We start from the raw sequence: 25,131 nt of genomic DNA, 5'->3' as shown, positions 1-25,131 counted from the left end.
GGGGCGGACAGCGGAGGACTGGGCGGGGCGAAGACTGAAAACGCCGGAAGTAGGGGACTGCCAGAAGCGCATCTCTGACTTTCTGATCAATTAGAATGTGTAGAAGAAAGGCGCGAAAGAGGCAAACGGAAATCCGGATCTTGGCCACTGCCAGCGTGTCCCGCCTACCGCCGTAACGTCTGCGGTGATTGGTCGACCAGAGATACCGATCGCTCATTCGGCCACTCAACACTAGGGAGCTTGTTAGTTCCGAGTCCTGGAGACACCGAGGAACTGCTGGCCCCTGTTGCTTTTCCCGCAGTTAACATGGCTGCGACTAGTTATTCACCGAGACGACCGTGAGCAGAGGAAGGCAGGGCACTGTGAGACTTTGCCCACTTCCGGTCAGCGATGGCGCTTCAGCCGCGGTTCTGGAAATGTCTGTCAGTTTGCAGGAACCTGGGTAACTAATCTCGCCTCGCCTGCTTGCCTGCGCTCTGTGCACAGTACATGCACATTTGCAAATCCGATTTTGTATCCGATGTGGGGAAATGAACGCACCAACCGAACCTGGGTGACAGTAGAATGTTGGTCTGTGGTGATAACCTAAGGTCAGACTGCCATTTCTTCCCGCTCTGGGCCTTGTGATGGAAATAGTTAGAGCTTGCCCTTCCTGTGTCCGTAGTATTCATTTTTAAAGATGCCTGTGATCGTTTCCATTTCCTAGAATGTGGGTTCGCATCCCTCTCAACCAGTTCCACGCCGGCGGTGCAACCGGATGTGGAGACTAAGGAAAATGAAGCGGTGGCCCCAGAGTTCATCAACCGGAACCCTCGGAATCTGGAGCTCTTAGGTGTAGCCCGGAAAGAACGGGGCTGGGCTACAGTGTGGCCCAACCGTGAGTTCTGGCACAGGTAATTAAAGTTGGCTTGTGACTGACTGACTGACTGACTGACTGACTGACTGACAAAGCTGTGCATACCACCTTACACATTACTTTCATCAATCCCTGACTGACCCTGCCAGATAAGCCACAGGATGTGTCAGGAAGATGACATGTGGGTAGAAAGTGACCTTGGAGCAAGCAACTAATAGTTGTCCTGAAGACAATTTAAAAGGTAACTCGAGGTTAAAAGACTATGAAATGAGACCGCTCTGAAAGTGACATGTCAAAAAAGCTGAGATCTAAAGGACAGGAAGCCACAGAATCATTTTCCAAGAAAGACATTCTAGCAGAGGATGATAGGAGGCTGGGATTGAGTGTCTGAGGAACTGACAGACCTGTCTGTGTACCTGGAGTTCAGTAAATAAAGGCGCGAGTAAAGTGTTATGAAAATAGAGTGGTAAGTAGAGTTAGTTATTAGCTTGCACATTGGAGTAAACGATAGAGAATAAAGTTTGAGTCATAATGAGTTTTAAGGTGGGGAATAAAAGTTAAAAGTCCCTTAATAGAAATAGGATGGGCTGGAGAGATGCTGGAGAGATGGCTTAGAGGTTGAGTACTAACTGTTCTTCCAGAGGTCCTGAGTTCAATTCCCAGCAACCACATGGTGGCTCACAACCATCTGTAATGGGGACCCTCTTCTGGTGGGTCTGAAGACAGCTACAGTGTACTCACATACTTAAAATAAATAAATAAATCTTTTTAAGAAAAGAAAGAAAGAAGATAACATTTTAAAAATTTGTATTCATTTAAAAGTTTGCTGAGGACCCAGATGGCTCACACCGTAATTCTAGTTCCCAGGGCTCTGACACCACCCCCCTTGGTGGTGCACAGATATACATTCCCAAAAAATACTCATATACATGAAAATAAATGTTAAATTTTGTTTTGGGACAACTTCGAAGCTTAGACCAGGACCCTTGGCACACAAAGCTGGTGCTCTGCCTTTAAACTACTCCTCAGCCCCAAGATGGCTATTAACTGATACCAGCAGTTGTGCTAGTTGCTTGAATGTATGTCTTATGTTGTTGTTTTGTTTTTATTCAACTATTAAAACTACGCGATGAAACAGGTATAGCAACTTTCTCCAGAGGAATTGGAACTGAGGGAGATATGCCAAGCAGAAGCCAGAGCTAGGATTTACATGTTTGTCTGTAATCTTGGAGCCAGGGCCTTAGATCATATCACTGTGCTTCGATGTGTAGGTGTTTCTGTTGTTGCCTTGGTGGGTATTTTTGTTAGAGTGAGATTTTTCTGCCTTTGTGTTTCATTTTTTCAATTTAGTGGTACGTGCATACGCTCACAGGCTTATGCATATACCACATACACCTACATCACGTTCCATCTTGTAAGTCCTGGGGATTGAATGCAGGTTGGTGGCTTTACCCACTGAACTGTCTTAACAGCGTACTCACTGAATTCGAAGACCATGTAGGCATTTATTCACTTTAAATAATTTAGCTTTCTGGTAAATAGATTGCTTTACAATTTTATTCTCTTTTCTCCCCATTTAGGTTGAGAGTTGTAAAGACTCAGCATCACGTAGAAGCATTTGTTGAGCACCTTAACGGCCAGGTTGTGGTTTCAGCATCGACTCGTGAATGGGCTATTAAAAAACACCTTTATAGTACCAGAAACGTGGTGGCTTGTGAGAGCGTAGGGCGAGTGCTGGCACAGCGGTGCTTAGAAGCAGGAATCAACTTCATGGTCTACCAGCCCACCCCGTGGGAGGCGTCCTCAGACTCGGTATTTTTATTTCTGTGTATTTACTTAAAAGATAAACATTTAGCTAGGAGTGGTAGTGCGTGTCTTTAATCCCAGAACTTGGGGGGGTCTCAGAGGCAAGAGATTTCCATGATTGGTCTACAGGGTGAGTTCCAGGAATGCCAGGGCTACACAGAGAAACCCTATCTCAAGAAACAAGAAAAGGAAACAGAAGAGAAACAAGAATTTAGTGTGGTGTGGTAGAAGTGGACCTCTTGAGTTTGGTACCAACCTGCTGTACTGAGCAAGTTCTATCTAGTTGGGGATATATAGTGAGATCCGAGAGAGAGAGAGAGAGAGAGAGAGAGAGAGAGAGAGAGTGAGAGAGAGAGAGAGAGAGAGAGAGAAAGAACTCGAGCATGTGCGAGTGCAAGATCAGTTGTTTTTTGGCGACACGGGTCTATAATTCCAGCTGTCAAGAGGTTGACTCTGAAGAATCTCATGTTCAAGGCTTGCGTGAATAACTTAGTAAGACCCTGTCTCAGAATTTTAAACGGGAAGGCCCAGAAGTATAAGTCATGGTAAAGCATGCCGGAGGCTGTGCTCCATCCATAATAGCCACAAGGTCTAGAGCCAAGGACGAAGCTCTGAGAGAGCTACCTCGCATGTGCAGTCTCTAGCAACACACAGAGACAACAGAGGGTTTTGGTTAGTTCTTGCTATTAGGTGTGCTTCCGTTATTTTCTGAGGGTATTCTATGTGGTGAGCCTTGGCTCGATCCTGTGACATTTGATTTTGCAGTAGTCCATAGGAGCTTGTGTTCCCTTCTCTGTACAAACTGAGGTCAGTCAGTATTGCAAGTTTTAAATGCTGGGTGAAAAAAAAAAAAAAAAAAAAAAAACCATTGTAAAAAAAAATAAGGGGGTTGGGGATTTAGCTCAGTGGTAGAGCGCTTGCCTAGCAAGCGCAAGGCCCTGGGTTCGGTCCCCAGCTCCGAGGGGAAAAAAAAAAAAAAGAACCATTGTAAATGCTGGGTGACTGAGACCCTGTAGTCCAGGGTGTGAGCATAGCATTTACTGTTGTTATAGTGGCACCTTGTAGTTGAATATGCCAATCCCTGATCTCCTCTCCACCCCAGCCACTCCTATTTCTCCTCAGAAAAAAGGCAGGCCTCCCAGGGATATTAACCAAACATGGCATATCTAGTTGCAGTAAGACTAGGCACCTCCCCTCATATTAAGGCTGGATGAGGCAACCCAGTAGGAGGAGGAAAAGGGTCCCAAAAGCAGGCAAAAGAGAGACAGCCCCCCTCCCACAAGAAGAGCAAGCTATACAACCATAACATAATGTAGAGGTCCTAGATCAGGCCCATGCAGGCTCCTGATGGTTGTTTCAGTCTCTGTGAGCTCCTATGGGCCCAGGTTAGTTGACTCTGTGGGTTTTCTTGGGTCCATTATTTCTTTGGTCCCTACAGTCCTCCCCCTACCCCCTTTTCTGCAGGATTCCCCAAGCTCTGCCTAATGTCTGGCTGTGGGTCTCTGCATCTGCTTCTGTCAGTTGGGTGAAGCCTCTGAGGACAATCGTGCTAGGCTCTCATCTGAATACAGTAGAATATTAGTAGAATCATTTCACCGACTTTCTTTTTTGGCCAGTCATATTTGGTTCTATCCCAGGTCTCGAGTCCATCCTGCCTCTGGATCCTGGCTCTTTAGCCAGTGTAGGGTGGGCTACCTCTCATGGCATGGGTCTCCTGCTGGACCAGTCATTGGGTGGCCACTTCCCCGGTTTCCGCACCTGTACTCTCTTAAGATCACTCAGAAACACAGATGTACCCTGGGAGGTCAACAAAATGAAGTCAGTAGTTTCTTTGTCTCTTGGAAAACAAACTGGTTCTTAGGTTTTTTTCTGAAGGCTGACAATGTTTTTTTTTCCTTCTTCTTTTTTTCTCTTCTGATCTCCAAACCAGATAAAACGTTTACAAAATGCCATGACAGAAAGTGGTGTGATGCTTCGGGAGCCTCGAAGAGTCTATGAATAAAATCCAAGTGTCAACTGTGGTTGGAAGTGTAAATGTAAAACGACCATCTACAGCCACCAAAAGAAAGCATCTTCATTAAAAGAAAGAAACAGAGAAAGAAAGGAGCATTTGGAAGGATGGATAACCAGACTGAAAGCTTCATAGCAATGTAGCAGTGAAAACTTACTCAGTTAGCTTCTTTCCACTTCTGTGTGTGCTGGTGTGGTTTCATTGTTTTAATCAAGGGCTTCAGGTGTCCCCATTCTTGGACATGAGATGTATTTAAGGAAAGTAGTGACTATTTGAAGAACAAATTAAAACGTTTGTAACAAACTCTGAACCCTTACTGTGTGGCTTTCTGTAACACCCTGTAGCTATAGGGCACACAGAGTTCTATGAAGCATTGGCCATCATGATGGTTCCTGGCCAGTCATCAGGGAAGGAGGATTGTTTGCTGCCCGGGATCTGTCAGTGCAATTGTAAACTCAGAAATAGTATGTGGAGATATACTGCAAATGCCTTCTAGTCTTCCCTGGACTCACCCTTGTGATTTCAGGCAAATCTTAGAGAGGAAATGAGTATAAGGAGCAACCAATGGAGATGGAAATGATGGGTGGCGAGAAGTCACTTTGCTTTTAAGTGAGAATTCAAATGTGGCTGTAGAAAATGCTTTACAAATAGTCATATGAGGGGCTGGAGCGATGGCTTAATGTAGTTAGGAGCACTCACTGCTCTCACTGCTTTTGCAGAGGACCTGGATTTGGTACTCATCACCCAGAGAGCAGTTCACAGCCAGGACTACAGTTCTTAGGGAACCCAACACCCATTTCTGGCCTCTACAGGGTACTGTGAACACATAGGGCACACACATGCCAGCAAAATAATTCATAAAACAAGACCATGTGTTAAAAAACTGTCATGCAAGATGGCTTAGGCTGGAGCTTGGAGAGATCACGACAGCTCTGAAAGTTGCTAAAATATGAAAAAGACACATAAAGTGGCTTCTAGCAGTTTCCAAATATGTACCTCGATTAATAGGTTTACTTAGGTGAAATATATTAGTCAAGTGTTCATTATTTTAGAAAAATAACAAGCATGGACCAGTTTTTTTTTTTTTTTTAAAGCATTGATTGTAAGGCATTCAATAGAGTAAGAGTCACTCTCTGATCAATGAATACCCACCTGGAGACAAAGGTATACATGTATATATTTTTTCTTCCCTCACGTTAAGTATGGATTGAAGCATCTCACTTAGAAGCCCAGGTCGCTAGGAGACTTAAGTCTAGAATTGAGAGGGTGTATCAGACCCTAGACAGTGAGCATGGTGGCTGGCCACTGGTATCTCTGGCAGGCATCTCTACAGGCTAAGGACCATACTAGCTGATCGCTGGTATTAACGATGCTTTCAGCGCAACTGGCAGTTCTTGATGGCAACAGCCTCCACTTTCCCAGCAAATTAAGATCAAGGCTGTGGGTACCGCACCAAAACTCCCACCAACCAGGCTCTGGCCTTGGTGTAACACGTGCGCGAGCTTTAATGCCCTGCGCAGCGGAAACGCGTGGGCAGCACGTGGCCGCATCCGGCGCGCCCTGGGACTAGCGGCTATGGACGTGGGCGCGGACGAATTTGAGCAGAGCCTTCCATTCCTGCAGGAACTTGTCGCGGGTGCGGACTTCGTGGGTAAGATGCCTGGGGTTGCAGGGCCTGTCAGGGACAGCTTGGGAACTGGTGTGTGGTGTGTGTGTATCGTATGGGTCTCCAGGCCAGAGGAGCTCAGCGAGCGTCCCTAGGAAGGAAAGGAGGCTTCCTTTCCCACTCCGGCAGGGGGGCTGAAGCAATCAACCCCACAGCTCTTGCTTCTGTTGTCTGGACAGCCCTGTCTGGGACCACACACCCGGCCTGCTTTCATTATTGTATTCATATGCCTACCACCTGGAGCATTTACCGGTGTGAAAGGTGGTGGTTCGCTCTGTGCTTGAGGACTTTTGTCTGTTTTGTGCACCCGTAGGTCTGGACATAGAGTTCACAGGTCTGCGTTCAAACCTGTCCCGGCCCCAACAGATCAGGTATTACTGCCTTACCTCACCGGTGCCTCCTTAGTTAGACCCTGCCAGACAAGCATTGTTTCTGATCAGGCTCCTGTTGGCTGGTTTTTGGTTTGGGTTTTTTTGGTGCGTATTGGGGGATATTTTTCGTTGGCTTGAGACATCTCCTAACAGCAACCAGTTGAGAGACGTGGCTTTTGTTGACCAAATGCTGATAGGTACTCTCATTGTGGTAACAGGGATAATAGGTCCCTGATTTAGAGTAACTGAGCCTGCCACAGAGGCCTGGTACCTACTTCTGATCCGCTTGTCTGTGCAGTGAGATGCCTCTTTCTTCACAGTCTCTTTGACTTGCCATCTGAGTGGTATCTGAAGACCCGCCAAAGTGTTCAGCAGTTTACAATCTGTCAGATTGGTGAGTCTGATGCTCAGCTCTTTGTTATAGATCATTCTGGAAGTTATTTCACTGTCTGGGTTTCCTGTGTGTGTATATGTGTGTGTACCACCTGCAGCACTGAGAATATGAAAGGTGGTGGCGGTGGTGGTGGCAGCGGCTGCGTCGGTGGTATGTGTTTCACCTGAGCACTTGCAGTGTGAAAGGTGGTAGCTTTTGACCAAGCAGGAATTTACCAGCCTTTTATTCCATAGCTGAACAGACCAATGTCATAAACTGTCACTGTTACACCTATTCTATTGTTTGAGCAAAACTATATGTTTTGTCTGTGAGTAGGTGATTAGAAGAGTTTTTACAAGACTTACTGTATGTCCTTAGTGTCTTTCCTGCATGTGTATACGTGCACCACATGGCTGCAGTGCCCACAGAGGCCAGAGGAGTATATCCTGTAACTGAAGTTGCTGATGGACGGTGTGAGTCTCCCTGTGGGTCATCTCCCTAGCCCCAGTGTGGGGGATTTTTAAAAGAAAACCGACAAGAACAGATCGTACACGTGTTTTACGTTTTGTTTTTTCTTTCTCTCATTTAATGGAGTTTGGGAAGCTGTGTTAGCATACAGACCTGATCATTTAAGAAATTCCATAATATTACAAAAGTATGGATTGGGGCTTAGTGTGTAAAGTATATGTAGTGACCATTTTTTACGATGAAGAGCATTTTCATTATTGGCGGCCTTCCTATTTACACACTAGTGCACTTTTGTGCGTCTGGGATGTTTTTCTCAGTGAGACTGAGTTAGAGTATGTGCATTAAAGCATTGACAGCTACAGCCAGTCATCCACGGTTTTCTCAGAGATGGACACCAGCAACCGCCAGTGGACCAGCAACAGCCAGTGGACGTTCATATTCAGAAACCAACCTGATCATCTAAAAAATTCCAATTTTATTTCTGATTTATAATACTGGGGTCTACAAGTAAGTAGGGGCCCTGACTTTCTCAGTAAAATGAATTATAAAAACAAGCTGTGGGCCAGGTTTTACTGATTCCTGCTTTCTCTGGAGGTGAACATTTGTGGGTGTGTGTTTACACCTGGGTATGCTTCCCTTTTCTTCTTGGATTTTGCTGCCTTTTTTTGTTTTGTTTTTCTTACAAGATCTATTTGAGAAGTACAAGAAATCACTTTGGTTAAGTTCTTTTGCTCTCCACCACTTTGGGAGTTTTCCACTTTGAGTGGCTTATTTAACATAGTAATTTACAGATTTAAAGGTGGTCAAATTGGCCCTTTTTTGTTGTTGGGTTCCAGTTTTGTTTTGTTTTTTTAAAGATTTATTTATTTTACTTATATGAGCACACTGTAGCCATCTTCAGACACACCAGAAGAGGGCATCAGATACCATTACAGATAGTCGTGAGCCAATATGTGGTTGCTGGGAATTGAACTCAGGACCTCTGGAAGAACAATCAGTGCTCTTAACCACTGAGCCATCTCTCCAGCCTGGTTCCAAGTTTTAAACTTTTTAAATTTGTTTGTTATTTATGATATATGAGTATGGGACATGTGTGGAGGTCAGAAGGTAACTTGGTGGGTACATTCTGTCCTTTCACCTTTACCTCAGTCTCGGGGATTAAAGTCAGGCCGTTGGGCTTATGTTAAAAAAAAAAAAAAAAAAGTGGCCTTTATCCACTGAGCCATCTTGCTGGCCCCAATTTTTTAGGTTTTCTTTTCTTTTTTTTTTTTAAGATTTATTTATTCATTTATTATATACAAGTACACTGCAGCTGTCTTCAGATGCACCAGAAGAGGGCATCGGATCTCCTTCCAGATGGTTGTGAGCCACCATGTGGTTGCTGGGAATTGAACTCAGGACCTCTGGAAGAGCAGTCAGTGCTCTTAACCGCTGAGCCATCTCTCTAGCCCCCTTAGGTTTTCTGAGACAGAATTTCACACAGAAACACAGGATAACCTCAGACTCACAAAACCCTTCTTGCCTTAGCCTCTCAAAAGAGTTTGCATGTAGCCAAACTCTTCAACCTCTGATCCTTCTGCCTCTGCCTCGCAAGTGCCGGGATTACAAGGCGTATGCCATTGAGCCTGACTCTCGGCTTGTTTTGAAGCTGCGAATGTTGATTTACCACTGCTGTGCTTGGAAAACTGGCCATGATAATTTCAGCACAAGCTATGGTGTGGTCAGTCTCACACCATGAGTCTGTTTTGCAGTAAGGACATGCCCCTGTTCTGCGCCCCCACCATGTCTGTGTGTGCAAAGCTGGTGGGAATGTCTGGTCTTCGGCTGACCTCAGGTGGCCTTGCCTCTGTGTTCATTACGTCTACCATTGTTGTTCTAGGATTGTCCATGTTTTCCAGCGTTGAAGGAGAATCAAACAAGTATGTATGCCAGCTGTGATGCACACAGCCTTTCCCGTCTGTGTGTTGCAGCTTCCCTTTGGTTGTCTGAATCACTTTGTCCTGGACACTGTCCTCTTGACTTCTGGCTTTCACATGCACGCTGTACTCTCAAGATTAGAAGTAGTGCCTTTTCTGTGGGGCCTCTCCTGCCTTGTGTCTGAAGTGTTCTTCTGGTTCTTGTTTCCTCCTGCTGGCTCTCGTGCATCTTGGGAAAGTAGTAAGGAGTGTTACCATCTGGAGAGGTGTTTAAGCTGCCTGGTAGCTCTCGGGCACCAGGAATCAGAAGAATGCTGTACCTTTTGGGACAGCTCTGCTTGGAAGCTGCTACAGGGGGCTGAGCTGTGAGTGTATTTGCGGGGAGCACTGATCTGCTGCTTAGGCTGAGTATTTGGGTGGGTCATGGGCCTATTTCTGCCTTGGACTTTGCTCCCCAAGGGCAGTATTACTCCCTGTTTTCTTTGGCCCCTAGACATTGTCTAAAATACGTTGAGCATTCAGAAACCATTTAGATGCTTAAATGAAAGTCAAGCCTGCAGGGGGCCTGCTGTGTGAGCCAGGCTGGCTTGCCTGTCTGCTCTGTCCTTGTGTGAGGGGTTTCTCCTCGTTATCTCTGCTTTATAGGTATGTAGCACACTCCTGCAATTTCTTTCTCTTCCCTACAACATTTGGGATCCTGGACTCAGAATTCTCTTTCCAGGCATCTAGTGTACAGTTTCTGAATCAGTATGGCTTCGACTATAACAAGGTATGCACCTGATGAGGGGGCTGTGGTTGTGGAGGGGTTACTCTAAACCATCGTTTCCCCTCCCTTCTCCCTCGCCTACCCCTGGTCCCCTTCACTTTGCCGTCTGGCCCTCATGATGGCTCTTACTAGTCACCTTGTTCTGTTCCTGTCTTCAGTTCCTCAAAAACGGAATCCCATACATGAATGAAGAACAGGAGAAGAAAATCAAGCACAGTATCCTGAGAGGGAACTGGAGAGTCCGAAGGTAGGGTCTGCCTTCCCAAGTGCCTCTGGTCCCCTTCTTGCTAGGCTTCTGGCCTCCTCTGTGGATGGGGAGGCTGGCTCATCAAACCATTCACACTTAACTGAGGTGGCTTTGGCCACCTGTACTCTCCTGAGAGGAGAGAACGCTTTCTACATCTTCTCCTTTCAACTCTCATGTGAACAGTATTTTAATCTTGAAAATGAAAACACATGGTTTGGGAGGTGAAGCTCAGTTGATAAAATGCTTGCTGTGAAAGACTCCCAGCTTGATCCTTAAAGCGTACACACGTGCGCTTGCGTGTATGTATGTATGAATATATATATATAATATAGCTTATATAAGAATATAAAATATGTTTTATATTTAAAAATATACTTTAAAATATAAGTATGTTTTATATATATGCATATATATATATGTATATATATGTATATATATATTTTTTAATTATAATCCCAGCCCTGGGGAGGTAAGAGGTGAATCCTTGGGCCTTGCTAGCTAACAGCCTGGCCAACTTGTTGAGATTCAGGCCATGAAGAAACAGAAGTTCTATCTCACAAAGTGGTAGAGAACACTTAGAAAGGACAGGTTGTTCTCTGTCCCATCCCCAACACGCACACACACCCTTACGTACGTACAGCACAGTGGCACACACTGGGAATCCAACACCCAGGAGAGTGAGGTGGCATGATTGTGAGTTCCAGGCTAGCCTGAGCTACATAGGAGGACCCTCATCTCTAAAAAGAAAAAAACAGAAAGGAAAAGAGGAATTAACCCTGGGCTGGGGGAGGGTTAGAGACAGGGTTTCCTTGTGTCCCCTGGCCATTCCGGAACTCACTCTGTAGACCACAGCTGGCCAGTTCAAACTCAGATCTGCCTGCCTCTGTCTCTTGAGTGCTGGGATTATAAGGCCTGCACCACCACTGCCTGGCTAAGAAATTGACTCTTAAATTTGGTTCTCAGAGAGACAGGAATTGGGTCTGTGGGATTTACAAGCTAACTTTGCGGTACGGAGGGGAGTAGCTAAGCCCCAGTGTGTCTGTGTGGACCCTAGAGTGATGCCTCAGCAGGGGGCTTTTCTCTGTCCCTGGGGCAAGGTTGCTTCCTTTCCTTTGACAGGCCCAGACCTTGTTTGCACTAAGGTCCAGTGACCACAAGGAGGTGGCAGCCTGGGTCCTCGCCAGTCGCCAGTCTTGAATTATGTAACCTTTTTGGGGCGTGAGATTTTTCACCTTCATCAGGTTACATTAAAAAAAAATCAATTAGCTTTGACTCCAAAATGTGGTTTTCAAACGGTCTGGGTAATCTCGAATATTTTGGTGTGTTTATTTTTTTTCTTCCTTTTATTGTGTTTGGTATTGATGTTCATACACAAATGTAGATTTTTTTTTTTTTTTAAAGCGGGAAGTCACTTAAACCTTACCTCTAGGCCTGCCTGCTTTTCTGAGTTCAGACTTGAAGTGGGTAACTTTCCCCTTTTTTTGGACACCTGCCAGAATTCTAAGCATGCTTGCACTGACCTTCTGGACTTTCCCACTCTTTCCCTGCAGTCTCCCCCTCCCTCCATTGACTCGCTGACCTCCATTGCTCATTCTGCTTGATTTCTTGAACCCCTAACTCAAAAGGCCTGGCTGGCTGGCCCTGCCGCCTCTTTGCCTCCCGCAGCTGTCAATTACATCTTTTACAGTTTGCCTGCCCTGTTGTTTTTCCTCTCAAACTCTAATTAAATGGCCCTCAAGGTTCAAGAGTAAAAATGGAGGGAACCAGTTTGAATTTTTGTTATTTTTCAAGTGTTGGAGAGAGAACTTAGATTTCTGACAAAGGAGCAGAGGGTTCATTCATGTGCTTGCCTTTTTCCTCATGTTTCCAGTAAGTTCATTACAAATCCTCTGGGAGCCACAGGCAGCCAGTCCTGACAGTACGGTTCACTGGTTAGAGCCCCTGGCCACCCCATCCAGGCAGACTTGTATTCCTGAAGAACAGAAGTTGACCTTCCTCTTGCACAAAAAACTGTGGAGCACAAACAACCATTTTCAGATGACAGGCGCCAGACAGGAGTCAGTCTTGAGATTGTCTTAGGAGTCTGGTATGACCTCTACCAACGTCTCTGCTTCCCTGTGCCCATTTTCAGCTCTCTGGATAAAGACCAAATCAAGGTGGTGATTGATAAGGTGACCCAGTGGCTGGACCTGGCTGAGGAAGGTGACCAGATGACTCTGCCTGACATCTCTGGTAGGCAGGGCAGGAGGCCATTCCTCCCAACCTGGGAGCATGGGGTGTCATGGCAATGTACCAGGAGGTAGGGAACAAATTCTCTTTTCCTTTGAGTCTTGATCTCAAGTCCCTCCCCCTCCCCCATAATTGAGTAATTGCTCAGTAGGTAGCTTATCCTTGGGGTGAAAGTCCTGACCTGAATTCCCAAGTCTCAGAGGCTTTTTAACCTGCATTGAGTGTCAAGGGTAGACTCACTCATGAGCCAATCCTTTCCATTTTACCTGAATGCCTGTTTACTGACATTGGGGAATCCATTCCTCATTGTGGCAATGCCTAGAGCCTGGTCTGGTTGCCATGGAGTCTGAGAGGCCAAAGCTATCTCCAAAGTGTTGCTCAGCTGTGACTTGTTAATGTGTGTGTGTGTGTATGTGAGTGTGTGTCACCTGGGTGGCATCGTCTGCTGAGACCTGGATCAGCTGAGTGCCTTTGTGCATGCACTGGAGATCACAGACTGGGCCTTGTGCAGTCTAAGTATCTCCAGTCCCACCTGCTGTTTTTGCTGAAAAACTCTTTTAGTGTTTAGTATTTTATGTGTATGGCTGTTCCGCCTGCATTTATGTATGTGCACCACATCACAAGCCTGGTACACAAGGTTGGCAGAAGGGGCCATTGGATTCCCTGGAACTGAAGTTACAGATGGTTGTAAGTCACCATGTGGGTGCTGGGAACTGAACACAGGTCCTCTGTAAGAGCAGCAAAGGCTCCTAATCACTGAGCCACCTCTCCAACATCTTTTCTTATTTTATTTTAATGGAATATAACTTTTTTTTTTAATGTATGAGTATTCTATCTGCGTGTATACCTGTGTGCCAGAAGAGGGCATCAGATCCCATTACAGATGGTTGTGAACCACCATGTGGTTGCTGGGATTTGAACTCAGGACCTCTGGAAGAGCAGTCAGTGCTCTTACTCATTGGGCCGCCTCTCCAGCATCTTATTCTATTTTAAGGGAATGAAACTTTCACTTGAAATAACTAAGCTGAGGTTATTTAGACCTCAGTATTTTCAGTTATTTTCCTCAGAGAAGCCAGTCACCTCAGGACTCCGTGTTTGCTGGCTGTAACTCAGCTTTCAATAAAAGATGGGTGTGTAGAGGACTGAGACTGTAGCACAGTGGGTAGAGTACTTGCCCAGCATGCAGGAGGTCCTGGGTTCAATCCCCAGCACTTTATAAAGTCAGATGTGACAGGTCCCCACCTAGCACGCAGGAGGCAGAGGCAGAGGCAGGAACGTCAGGAGTTCAGATCATTCTCATCTCTGTAGTGAGCTTGAGGCCAGTCTGAGCTCCGTGAAACTCTCTCAAAGCAGAGACCCTGATCTATGGCCATAAGCCTGACAGCCCCCTCAGCAGAGACCTTTCTCAAACTCAAAAAGATCTGGTAGCCTTTGCTCCAGAGTGCTAGTAGCAAATGCATGTGCCACCACACCCGATTTACTTAAGATTTTTGTTTGAGAAACCGTTATTTTTCTGACATGTTATCTTTAACTTTCTTTGCTATCGAAGTGCCTTCTCTAAGTTGTAATTAGCATTAGTTCCTAACACGGTTAATATCATCAGCCGTAAACTACAGAAACAGCCACATGAGTGTCCCCAATTGAAGAGCATTCTCGAGATCCAGACCTTTGAGAATGTTGTCCTAGAACATCCGAGCAGGACACACGGACGTTGGCCCAGGCGCCCTGGAAGCAGGCTTCCGGTGCAGCCCACCAGTCACAGGCTGGAAGTGTCTCTTCCTTTCAGGCTTCTCCCATGGGGAAGGAAGGGGAAGTCTGAAGTTTGATAGTGCTCAGGTTCTGTGTGCCTTGTGCTTCCTTGCTGTAGGGTTCCAAGCCTTCGAGGTCCAACTGGTACTGAGGCAGGCCCTCCCCAACATCTGGACAGTGCTGAAAGAGGAGGGGGTGAGTCCTGGCCTAGGCGTGTGTCCTTAGTGGCTTCCTCCCCCTCCCCCCTCTCTCTCCAGCCGAATCTGGCCTCTGAAAGGCTTCCGTTTGTCTCTGTGGTAGAGACCCCGCTTCCCAGCTGTGTCGTAGGTAGGCCCTTGCACGCCTGTCTCTCTCCGCTGCAGGTAATTGTGAAGAAAGTGAGCCAGCCACATCGCTGGTACCTTGAGCATGCCTCCTGTGACCAAGTCACCTGCTGGAAGGAGCAGATCCTTCTCTCCGCAAGAGGCTTCTCTGTCTTCTTTCAGATGTTGGTGAAAGCCCAGAAGGTAGGGGATATCTCTTTCCATGTCTTTCCATCGTCTTTTGTATTTATAGCAGTAGATTATTAAGGCTTCTCTGCCAATAAAGTTATCTTTCTTCACTTGACCTTACTCAAAAGGCCAAGAAATGATTAAAGATATATTTTTAAAAAATGAGTCCTGGGGGCTGGAGAGATGGCTCAGTGGTTAAGAGCACTGGCTGCTGTTGCGGTTTGATTCCCAGCACCCACAGGGCTCTCACAGCTGTCTGTAACTCCAGTGGATCTGACTCCTTCTTCTGGCCTCTGGGCGTTATGCACGTGTGACATGAGACTTACGTGCAGCCCAAGCACCCATATAACATAAAATAAATGACTAGTAAGGTTTTTTTTTAAGATTTATTTGCTTATTATATATGAGTACACTATAGCTGTCATCAGACACACCAGAAGAGGGCATCAGATCCCATTACAGATGGTTGTGAGCCACCATGTGGTTGGCTGGGATTTGAACTCAGGACCTCTGGAAGAGCAGTAAGTGCTCTTAACCACTGAGCCATCTCTCCAGCCCAGACTAGTAAATTTTTAAGGTAACTCTTTGTCTTTGGACATAGCCTTGCGTTTTCTGTGGTGGGTTAGTTTGAGAAAAGACAGTGCATGAGAGGCTCCTGTGTCTTTGTCTCTTGTAGCAGCTTGGGAATTTTAACAGCCATTACCTAAAATTGCTTGGAGAAATTGTGTTTGCCTCACAGATTCCCACTGTGAATCCTACCTCAGGGCCACTGCTGTTTACTCATCTCCCCTTCTTTTCCCTTGTCTGTCTGTCTGTCTGTTTCCCTGATAGCTCCCCTCCCTCCATCTTTCTCCTCCCTCCCTGTTTCCTTCCCTCCTTCCACCCCAGCAATCCCATTCCCTTATGTGGGAGCTGAAAAACACTGAAGCTGGATTAGCAAGTGATCTAAAGCGATCTTCTTTATTGAAACACCAAAAGCCTGCTTTAGACCAAGTGTTGGACCTGACAGTTAGAATTCCCTTCTCTCACCTGTTGCTTTCTTCCAAGCAGCCCTTGGTAGGACATAACATGATGACGGACCTACTGCATCTCCATGAGAAGTTCTTCCGACCTCTCCCAGGTAGGGGTGAAGTCAGCCTCACCTTCTAGCCTCAGGTCTGTGTCTGCACCACCTTCTGGGTAGAGACCAGGGTGCTTCCTCAGGGAGGGTGAATCTGATTACATTTCCTGTGCCTGTCTGGCTCATGGTGTGACCGTGGGCAAGGTCACAGATGTGTGAAGGAAAGAACTTCATTCATTGCTTAGCGCTTTGGCTTTTCTCCTTTGTTTTGAGTCTTTATATACTTGTGTAGACTGTGGATTCAATCTTAGGGTTGGCTTTTCCCCTTCATGCCATTATAGACCTCACAGATACCTAGGTGTTTCAGTGACCACCTGGGCTTTTCCACACTTGAGTCTGTCTTTGGACAGATGGCAGTATAGTGTACTGGGTAGTGTCCATCCCTCGGGGTGTGTGTGTGTGTGTGTGTGTGTGTGTGTGTGTGTGTGTGTGTGTGTGTGTGTTGTATGTATGTGACCTCCAACTGGTGCCTTTGCCTTCTCTAGCTGTGAGATGATGGCAGTAGTGACCTCAGCTTGGTGGCAGGAGTAAGCAGGTTCACAAAGGTGTGGTACGCACTAGATGAAAAGGGACAGGAAGCTCCCTGAGGGAGTTCTGAAAAACACAACTGGACAGAACAGCTATTGAGCATATTGGAAGAATTAGAGCAAAAGAATAAGATGTACTCAGAAAGCTTGAGCAAACAGAAAAAGCATTCAGTGGAAGAGGGGACGTTCCTGCAGCTGGTGGGGCTCTGGGGCCTGAGGCTGTGGTAAGGTGCTGCAGCCACAGAATGCATGTGGGACCCGTGTGAGGGGTGAGCAGTGGGCAGTTGGGAGGAGGAGGAGGCCAGGACCTTTTCACAAGTCCACAGCTCCATTGCAGTCCACTGTGAGCTGGGCACAAGGATCCCAGGGGAGAGGATCTGTTGGGGCAGAGTGGGGAGTGTGCTCGAGAATCCTGGGGCTTTTTGCTTGGGATGTGTGGTGAGAGTTTGTGTGTCGTAAACTTCAGTATCTGGATGCAGTGTCACAACTGCACAGAGTATAACCTATTCAGAGTCTACTAAAAACCCCTTTCTTACCAGGATGCTTTACCTGATGAGAAGGTATTCAGCTGATTTGTCTTGGGCTGTTCTCTGCATAGCCGTTTATTGCTTACTTCACGGGTGTCTTCCCGAGCTCCTGGGCCGTGTTAGCTGATGAAGGCAGCAGGCAGGGCCTTGAGTTTGCTGGAAAGCCATGTGACCTTTACCTTAGAAAGTGGCAGTGGCTGCGTGGCTGGGGAGTCAGTCTTCCATGAGGGTTAGAAATGCTTGCCATTCATGTCTTGTTCTCTCTGCTTTCCTAGTCAGTGCTGGGGGCAAGCTGGGCCGGAGGGTGGCCCCATGTGTTCCCACTGACCCACAAATTCATGTGTCCCATTTGGACTTTCCCCCTCAGAAAGCTACGATCAGTTTAAGCAGAACATCCATAGCCTGTTCCCTGTCCTCATCGACACTAAGAACGTGACTAAGGACATCTGGAAGGTAAGGTGTGGTTTGCTTTGGGATAGGGGGTGTTGAGTTTATACTTGTGACACTTTTCAATGGATTTTCATATATTCCAAGGCCCCAGTTGTGATGTATTTGTAGGTAAATTGTGTACTTTTCATCAGACAACAGAGCAATAATTTTGTGGGCGTTTTGTTTTGTTTTTTAAGACAGGGTCTTGCCAGGTAACCTAGGCTGACCTTGAAATAGTGACAGCTCCATGCCTCAGCCTTCCACATACTAGGACTAAAGGCATACACCATCGTGTATGCATGGTCCAAACAGTTTTAGAGCTTACTACATATTTTATAAACCTATGAGGCATGCCTACAAAGGATCATCTAAAGGATGAGGGGCCCCTTGTAAAGTCTGGAGGAAACCCCATTTTTGTCAAGCACTGAAGTCATGGGTTCTCTGACGGAGTTAGAATCACAGGGGAGGTTGCAGACTGGTCCCAGCCCCACTGCCACTTCATGTGTGGTCTAGAGTGGAGCCAAGTGATAGTCCAAAAGCTCCCCAGGTGACTCCTGTAGCCCAGGTCATACACTACATGTGGGAAAGAAGCATTCAGTTACTTTAAGTGCTTTTAGGAGTTAAAGGGAACAAGGGGAATCCATCAGTGTTTTAAAGCTTTAGGTTAATGGCTTAAAGTGGGCTGTTCTAGGAGGGCTAGCAGAAGTCAGAAGGGTTCTGCAGAGCATTTCTGCCCAGAGAGGGGAGTCCATCAGTGTTTTAAAGCTTTAGGCTAATGGCTTAAAGTGGGCTGTTCTAGGAGGGCTAGCAGAAGTCAGAAGGGTTCTGCAGAGCATTTCTGCCCAGAGAGGCCCCGAGTATGCGGTCTTCACCTGCTCCAGCTTTGATCTTGGCACTTAGTGACCTGACATTACCCCCAAGGCCTTCTGATCCCCACACACCAGGTACTCTGCATATCTAGCCCCACCTAGTCCAGGGTTTCATGTTCCTGTGTTCACATCCTTCCCTAAACAGAAGGTGAGAGTTCTGTGGCTGACACTGACCTCTAGCCAGGGTCACTGGGACGTCTTCTGTGGTGCCCCCAGAGTCCTGCTCTCCTGACCCTGGGATGGTGTCAAGGCCAGCATTTGCCAGGTCCATGTAGTGACCCTTTGCGAGGCCTGCAGCAGATGGTGACCCCAAGCACAGTGCTCCGTTCTTCATGATTGCAGGAACTGCGTTTCCCACGAGTCTCCAACCTCTCGGAAGTGTATGAAGTGCTGAGCAGGTGAGGAAGGTGTTTCTGGAGCAAGGCCTGCAGCCTCAGCTGCCCAGGTCACAAGGGACCTCTGAGACCTTTCTCTGATTTTAACTTACTCCAGGCCCCCTAGTTTTGATGTATTTGTGTGTAACTGGCATGCTTTTCATTGGACAACAAAACAATAATTTTGTGGTACTGCTCCCTCAGACACAGCTGCTTGGACCTAATGTCCCTCTACCTAGCTCCTCAGGCCTCCACCCCTGCCTCAGACAGCATTCTTGGTCCTACTTCTGAAAAAAAAGTCAGAGGTCAGAGGTCAAGCCTGCTGCCTGCCTTCTTGAACATTTTACAAGTTCTGTCCTTCCCATTGAGTCTCCTGTCACCAGCAAACACAATCATTGTTGTCGTAAAAATATAAAGATAAAAAAAGTATTGTTGTCTTTTACCCCGCTAGGTCCCGCACTGCAGTGCCCCAAGATATCTACTAGATATCTTGGCGGAAACACATCCCAACTTCTCCTGCCGCCACACACTTTCCTACACTCAAACCCTCACATAAAAGAACACACAACACAATAATCTTAGATTCAATTGATAAGATATAATTGCCCACTTAATCATACAAAGCCCTGTGCCATCCATCCCTTAAGAACATTGATAACAACCTGTGAATACACAGAGCGGAATCTTTCTTTTTTTTTCTTTTTTTTTTTTTTTTTCGGAGCTGGGGACCGAACCCAGAGCCTTGTGCTTGCTAGACAAGCGCTCTACCACTGAGCTAAATCCCCAACCCCCCACAGAGCGGAATCTTAACCTCAGCCTCCATTGTCCTGCCACAGCTTCTCCTTCTCCTCTCCTTTCCGTTCCAGTCTCCTCCTCTTCCTTCAAACTTCTCTCCCGCCCATCCTTCCTTCTCCTCCAATGACAGGCCTCCTTCTATCCTGTACCTGCCCCTCACCTGTATTTTACAAATTCAATGGGGAAAACTTTCTGGTGAAGTCACCTGATTCCTGAATACAGTGACTAGGCAGCTGTCCTTGGGGCAGTGGAATTAGCATCAAAATACAGATAACTCTTGGGCAAACCACAACAAATCATCACCTTCTGGTTTCTGTTACGGCAGGATCTCAGGTGTCTCAGGCTGGCCTTGAACTCACCAAGAATGACCTGAACTTCTGATCCTTCTATCTCTCTTCCAAATGCTGAGATTATAGTCGAGTACCAGTATGTTGTTTTATGAGGGTGCTGGGGGTAGACCCCTGGCTGTGTACATGCTAGGCAAGCACTTGAACATCCCCACACACCCTCCTTGGTTGAAGCCAGCAGGGCTGTTCTCTGCTTGCCTTGCCTCCTCCCTTCTCTTAGACTCCGCCTACTTGTCCCTTTCCTAGGGACCCAAGCCATCACCTCTCATTTCCCTTACCATCACCATCTAAAACTTAAAAATAAGCTACTCACTTTTTTTCTTTTCTTTTTTTCTTTTTTCTTTTTTTCTTTTTTCTTCTTTTCGGAGCTGGGGACCGAACCCAGGGCCTTGTGCTTTCTAGGCAAGCGCTCTACCACTGAGCTAAATCCCCAACCCCCAGCTACTCACTTTTTGACCCTCTCCCTGGCATCCACGGTAACCCTGTAGTTTTTGTGGAGACTTATGGGAAATATGTTAATCGGGCTGTGGAATAAAAGGATCAGAGCCACTTCACTGGTGGGAAGCCCTTGGGGTGCCTAAAACTGGTATGGCAGCATGGTTATTCCCTAGAGACGAGTTACCCAGTCTGTCTTAAATCTCCTTCACAGCCTCCCTTTCGCCCACACCCACTGCTGTCAGGTTTCTCCCTTTGACAGTTACTCGGGGGACCTGTGCTTGTACCTGGCAGGATGATGCATTAGGAACAGGCCTTGGCCCTGAGCTGTTTGAATTTGCTTTGCAGGCCTTGGAGCTTGGGCTTTCTCCTCCTTTGGCGTCAGTCCTCCTGAGCCCTCTTCTCTCTCCTCCATTACCTTTTCTTAGCAGGCCTTCACCACCCCCTCGCTTGTGTTACCACCACACTGCTTCTGTGCCTCTCTAGTTGACCGATGGCTGACCTGTTGTCTTCTTTTGTTTTCCTTTGTTTGAAGAATCAGGGATTGAACCCAGGGCCTGATGGTCTGTGGCCTTATCAAGATCTCATTGGTCCATGCTTAGATCTTTGTCTTTTAAAAAAGGACGTGCTGAGCATGTATCTGTGTAATTTAAGGAGCTTGGGGACAAGAAGGAGTCACTCTTAGTGAGTTGGCCTTTACCCCCTTCTGTTTTCTAATAGTAACTTGAATCCCACTAAGAATTCCGGACCCGTGATCATTCATGCAAGACAATGTAAAAAATACGGTATGTCCCTGAGCTCTGGCCCCTCGAGTAGTTGGCCAAGTGCCCTCGGGCTGAGTTGAGGGTTCTCCACTCTGGTCCCCCAGGCAGCAGGCTGTAGACCTGGGTTGGGGTTCCTTCCTGACCCACCTTGCTTTGTCCCATATAACTCTGCCTTACAGATACGCTAAGCCAGAGAACTAACTGTTTGGGGCACAGGAACCTGCTTTCTCTCAATGTGTGGGGTATAGACTGCCATCTATCTCCACATGGCCAGGACAAGAGTGAGATGTTTATGAGCAGGGAGAAGGGTACACAGTGCCTGCCACACTTGCCATGGTTGTTGAATAGGATGGGAAGAGAAGTTTCCTCCTCACGATCGTTCTAATTACCGACTGGTCATTTGTCTCTTTTGGAAAACCACTTCAGCTGAGACCAAGTGCCCTCATGAAGCAGCCTATGACGCTTTCCTCTGCGGGTCAGGTAATGTGTTCCTTTCCAGGGACCTCCTGCTCTGTGGATGTGGACTGGGTCTTGTTTGGTTCCTGTTGGGTAGCACACAGAGTTGAGGCTGCACTTTTCCACAGGCCTGAGATCCGTTCCGTCTCCTGTTTTTTCTTCTAGTTCTCTTGAAAGTGGCTCACTTGCTTCTACAGAGGGTGCATGGGTGAGTGTCCTTCCTTTCATCCTGGTACCACATCCTCAAGTCTCAGCAAACCCCTGTTAAAAACCAGGGCCTCACAGGACCACCGAAGAGAAGGGATGTGTAGTTTGTGGGTGTCTCCCCAGCAGCCAGTGCAGGGTTGAAGCAAGCAGTCTGCTCTGCAGAGCCTTGCTGCCACAGTGCCTCCTGCCTGGATCCTGCGATGTCTTAGCAATGTGGAGACTGGTGTGTGTCAGGGAACACTGTAGCAGGGTTAGACCTGAGTCCTAATTCCTTATAGAAAACTTCCTGGGGTTGGGGATTTAGCTCAGCGGTAGAGCGCTTGCCTAGCATGCGCAAGGCCCTGGGTTCGGTCCCCAGCTCTGAAAAAAAGAGAAAAAAAAAAAAAGAAAACTTCCTACCTCAGTGCTATAGCCTTGTTGGCTATGAGTGTTCTCATAGCTCTCAGAGGCTACAGCAAAGTGAGAGGATAAAGTGTTCAAATGAAAGACACATCATCAGGAGGACAGTGGCTGGGGTTGGTGCCTGAATGGACAAACACAGAAACCCAAATCGACCATAAATGCGTGACCCCTGATGGTGGCATCCCAGTGCCCCTGAGTTGGGCACCGATGACATGTGGCAGAGCTATTATGTGGGTCACATTAATTCTGTGGGACTCCATGGGCCCTCAGAGGGTGCTGACCACTGTTGTAACCTGTTCTTCAGGACTGGCCTAGAAATGTTCTGGACTGGACTGAATTTAGTAGTCTGTTCTGGCCATAGATATAAATACAGATATTGTCTGATAAGTTGATGTGAGGCTTCTAGCTTATGCGAGGAGCCGGCCAGCTGGTTTCCTCTCCCCCGGTGTGGCAGCATCCTGGTGCTCACTGGCAGGTGCCGTATGCTGGCACAGAGGGGGCTGCCTGCAGCAGCACACCTCAGTTTTGGGACCCATGCCCTACCCCCTTTCTTCATTTTAGCCCTTGTGACTGGAAACCCTTTTCAGGTTAGAGAAGGCTCGTGGCGGTCTATATCCCTGGCACCTTGGCTGGTGCTACATTTGGGGCGCAGCTGGCAGTAGAGGTGGGGGCATGGGAGTCAGGGTCATGTTACTGCAGAGGGTATAAAGTGGAGCTCTCCCAGTTTGCTGCTGGTGCAAACTCTGCTTGTATGTGTGAGGTCGCCCACCAAATGAGCCCCAAGCCTTGGGAGGGGCAGAAAGGAGAGGCACCTGAGGCAGCGCCCTTCCCTGTTTTCCCATCCAAACCTTAGCTACAGCAGAGGACCAGCAGAACAGCCTCTGTGCCCGAGTGCTTCAAGGTTTTTCCTCTGTCCTTACAACAGCGGTGCTGTGCACGAGCCTGCCTTCCCCCAGTACCTCGATGTGCTGGCGCCCTACGTGAACCAAGTGAATCTGATCAGAGCTGGGGTTCCGAAAATTGTGAGTATGTCTCATTCTGCGATCTCGTCGCCTCGGGCCTGGGTGGGCAGCAGGCCCAGTGCTCGCTGGGGTACGCTGCTGCAGGGTTCAGTGCAGACGCAGGGTGCAGTGGGAGCTGAGGAGGAGGGTCACACCCCGTGACTCCTTCCTCCTCCCTGCTCCCACACCCAGTCTCTTCTAGAATCTTCTAACATTTTCAAACTGTGTAAAGTGTCAGAAGTGTGGAGAATTTCTCTTGGTTTTGTTTTCCTAGAATTTTTCTGGCCCAGACTACCCCAGTATCCGCCCTCCTGTACTCATCCTCACTGTCAAGAGGTGGCCCGGGGTGAGTGAGCACCAGGTCTACCGTGAGTTCCAGAATCTCTGCAAGTTTGATGTCAGGCGGTTCACTCGAAGCCAGTTCCTGCTGCTGACCAATAAGTTTAAGGAGTAGGTACCCTGCTCCAAGCCCTGCCTCATTGCCTCATCGCCTTTAGTGGCTGTGGCCACGTTGCTTGCTGACCTGAGCAAACTTCTTTTGGCAGTGCCCGCAGTGTCTTGAAGGAGTACAGGAGCCACCCAACCCTGCAGGTCTCCCTGTACCGGTACTGGAGACATTCGCCCAACATCACCTGCCTGCTACAGTGAGTGACTTGGCAGAAAGCTCCTCTGCCTGCCGGGGTCCCATTTGGTCTGGTTCCGGCCAGCTCACTAGCTGCTATGAGTTGTCAGCCATTGATGACAGGTGTGAAGCGAAGCGTATCCGGAACTTCCCACCGCAGTGTTGGGCCCTGCTCTGTCAGTGGACTAGGGTGGGGTGGAGAGAGACCTGGGGGCAGGATACAGGTCATAGGAGATGATGGACGCCTCAGAACGAGTCAGAGAAGTAAGGAGTGAGCCAAACTGGGGGTGGGAAGATGGGGCAGTAGCTCTTGTATGGAGGTGCCTGTATGCGGAGGGCCAATGAAGGGGAACAAGAAAAGAGGGGATAAGGTAAGGTCGCATCCACAAGGAAGTGAGGGGTGGAGGGGGCAGGATCCAACTCCATTTGCAAAGCCTGGCTGTCTTCTGTGCCATTGCGGGGCACAGAAGAGGCAGAGGGTAGGGAGCACCAGGGAGCAAACATGGCTGTGAAATGGTCCAGCCTGGGTAGTGGGAAGGGAACCAAGCCAGTAGTGGCACCAAGAAGGGTTAAGTCACATGTGAGGTTGGGGCCCAAGTGACTGGAAAAAGAGCCTTGGAGTTGATCCCTAGGAGCTGTAGCTACCATAGACAGCCTCCTTGGCAGGCAGCCGCTTGTCCTGTCAGTCTCTGACCCTGACCTCTAGGGAAGGCAGCTCATGTGTATTGACCTGAGATCCTGTCTCAAATAAAAAAACAAAACAAAACATGACATTTGATTGAATAAAATTGGGAGCAGAGCCTGTGCCACTCGCCCACTGGCCCCCAGGCAGACCCTGCCTCGTCCAGGCCTCTGACTTGTGCCTTTGTCTTACAGGGTCTGCAGCATAGTCACCACCTGGTCCATGATTGCCTTTCTCCTGGGAAGACCCAGCCCCTGACAGCAGTGAGCGCCTCAGCTTCTCTTAGCCTCTGATGGCCCCCCCACCCCCCGTGGCTCGTTTGCATAAATGAGTTTGTTTTCTCGCAGACCTATGTGGTCCTCTGTAGATACTCTGTTGTGTTGTGAATGTGAGATACTGTAAATATGGCCGATGATAAATGACGATAAAGAAACCCTTGCATGTCGGACCTCTGTACACGGCCAGTGCATTCCTTCTGTCAGGTCCTGGCCTCTGGGGGACGCCACTGCTCCAGCATGCCCAGAATTCTAGTGGCTGTGCGTGAGCGAAGGGGCTGTTTGGGACAAGGAGCTGGCAGAGATGAGGGAAGGGGCTGCTGTGGCTTCAGTAGATGCTGTGTGGGCAC

At 47.7% G+C, this 25,131-nt stretch overlaps 2 protein-coding genes across 3 annotated transcripts; both read left to right on the top strand.

The window, feature by feature from the left end:
- The first annotated feature begins 34 nt into the window (after positions 1-34).
- On the top strand, positions 35-4,983 carry Mrpl18 (mitochondrial ribosomal protein L18). 2 transcript variants are annotated; one of them, XM_032894723.1, is made up of 4 exons: positions 35-442; positions 707-893; positions 2,437-2,519; positions 4,593-4,976. In XM_032894723.1, exons 1-4 carry the CDS (start codon positions 391-393, stop codon positions 4,658-4,660), a joined length of 390 nt encoding a protein of 129 aa, XP_032750614.1. In that variant the 5' UTR covers positions 35-390; the 3' UTR covers positions 4,661-4,976. The 2 variants fall into 2 exon arrangements, with proteins under 2 accessions (XP_032750614.1, XP_032750613.1); XM_032894722.1 differs by having other exon boundaries at positions 208-442; positions 2,437-2,668; positions 4,593-4,983.
- A 97-nt stretch (positions 4,984-5,080) lies between these two features.
- Pnldc1 (PARN like, ribonuclease domain containing 1) lies at positions 5,081-24,788 on the top strand. Its single transcript, XM_032894721.1, has 19 exons — positions 5,081-6,324; positions 6,653-6,710; positions 7,031-7,104; positions 9,431-9,470; positions 10,113-10,236; positions 10,392-10,480; positions 12,612-12,712; positions 14,577-14,653; positions 14,821-14,964; positions 16,000-16,069; positions 17,491-17,576; positions 18,764-18,819; positions 21,093-21,157; positions 21,563-21,616; positions 21,758-21,800; positions 23,127-23,223; positions 23,477-23,652; positions 23,748-23,846; positions 24,701-24,788. The coding sequence occupies exons 1-19, from the start codon at positions 6,249-6,251 to the stop codon at positions 24,762-24,764; spliced, it is 1,593 nt and encodes a 530-aa protein (XP_032750612.1). The 5' UTR covers positions 5,081-6,248; the 3' UTR covers positions 24,765-24,788.
- The last annotated feature ends 343 nt before the right edge of the window (positions 24,789-25,131 follow it).

The sequence above is a fragment of the Rattus rattus genome, chromosome 2 (assembly GCF_011064425.1).
Source record: "Rattus rattus isolate New Zealand chromosome 2, Rrattus_CSIRO_v1, whole genome shotgun sequence".
NCBI classification, from domain to species: domain Eukaryota; kingdom Metazoa; phylum Chordata; class Mammalia; order Rodentia; family Muridae; genus Rattus; species Rattus rattus.
The sequence above is the reverse complement of the archived record's forward strand: the minus strand, read 5'-3'. Positions and strand labels throughout refer to the sequence as shown.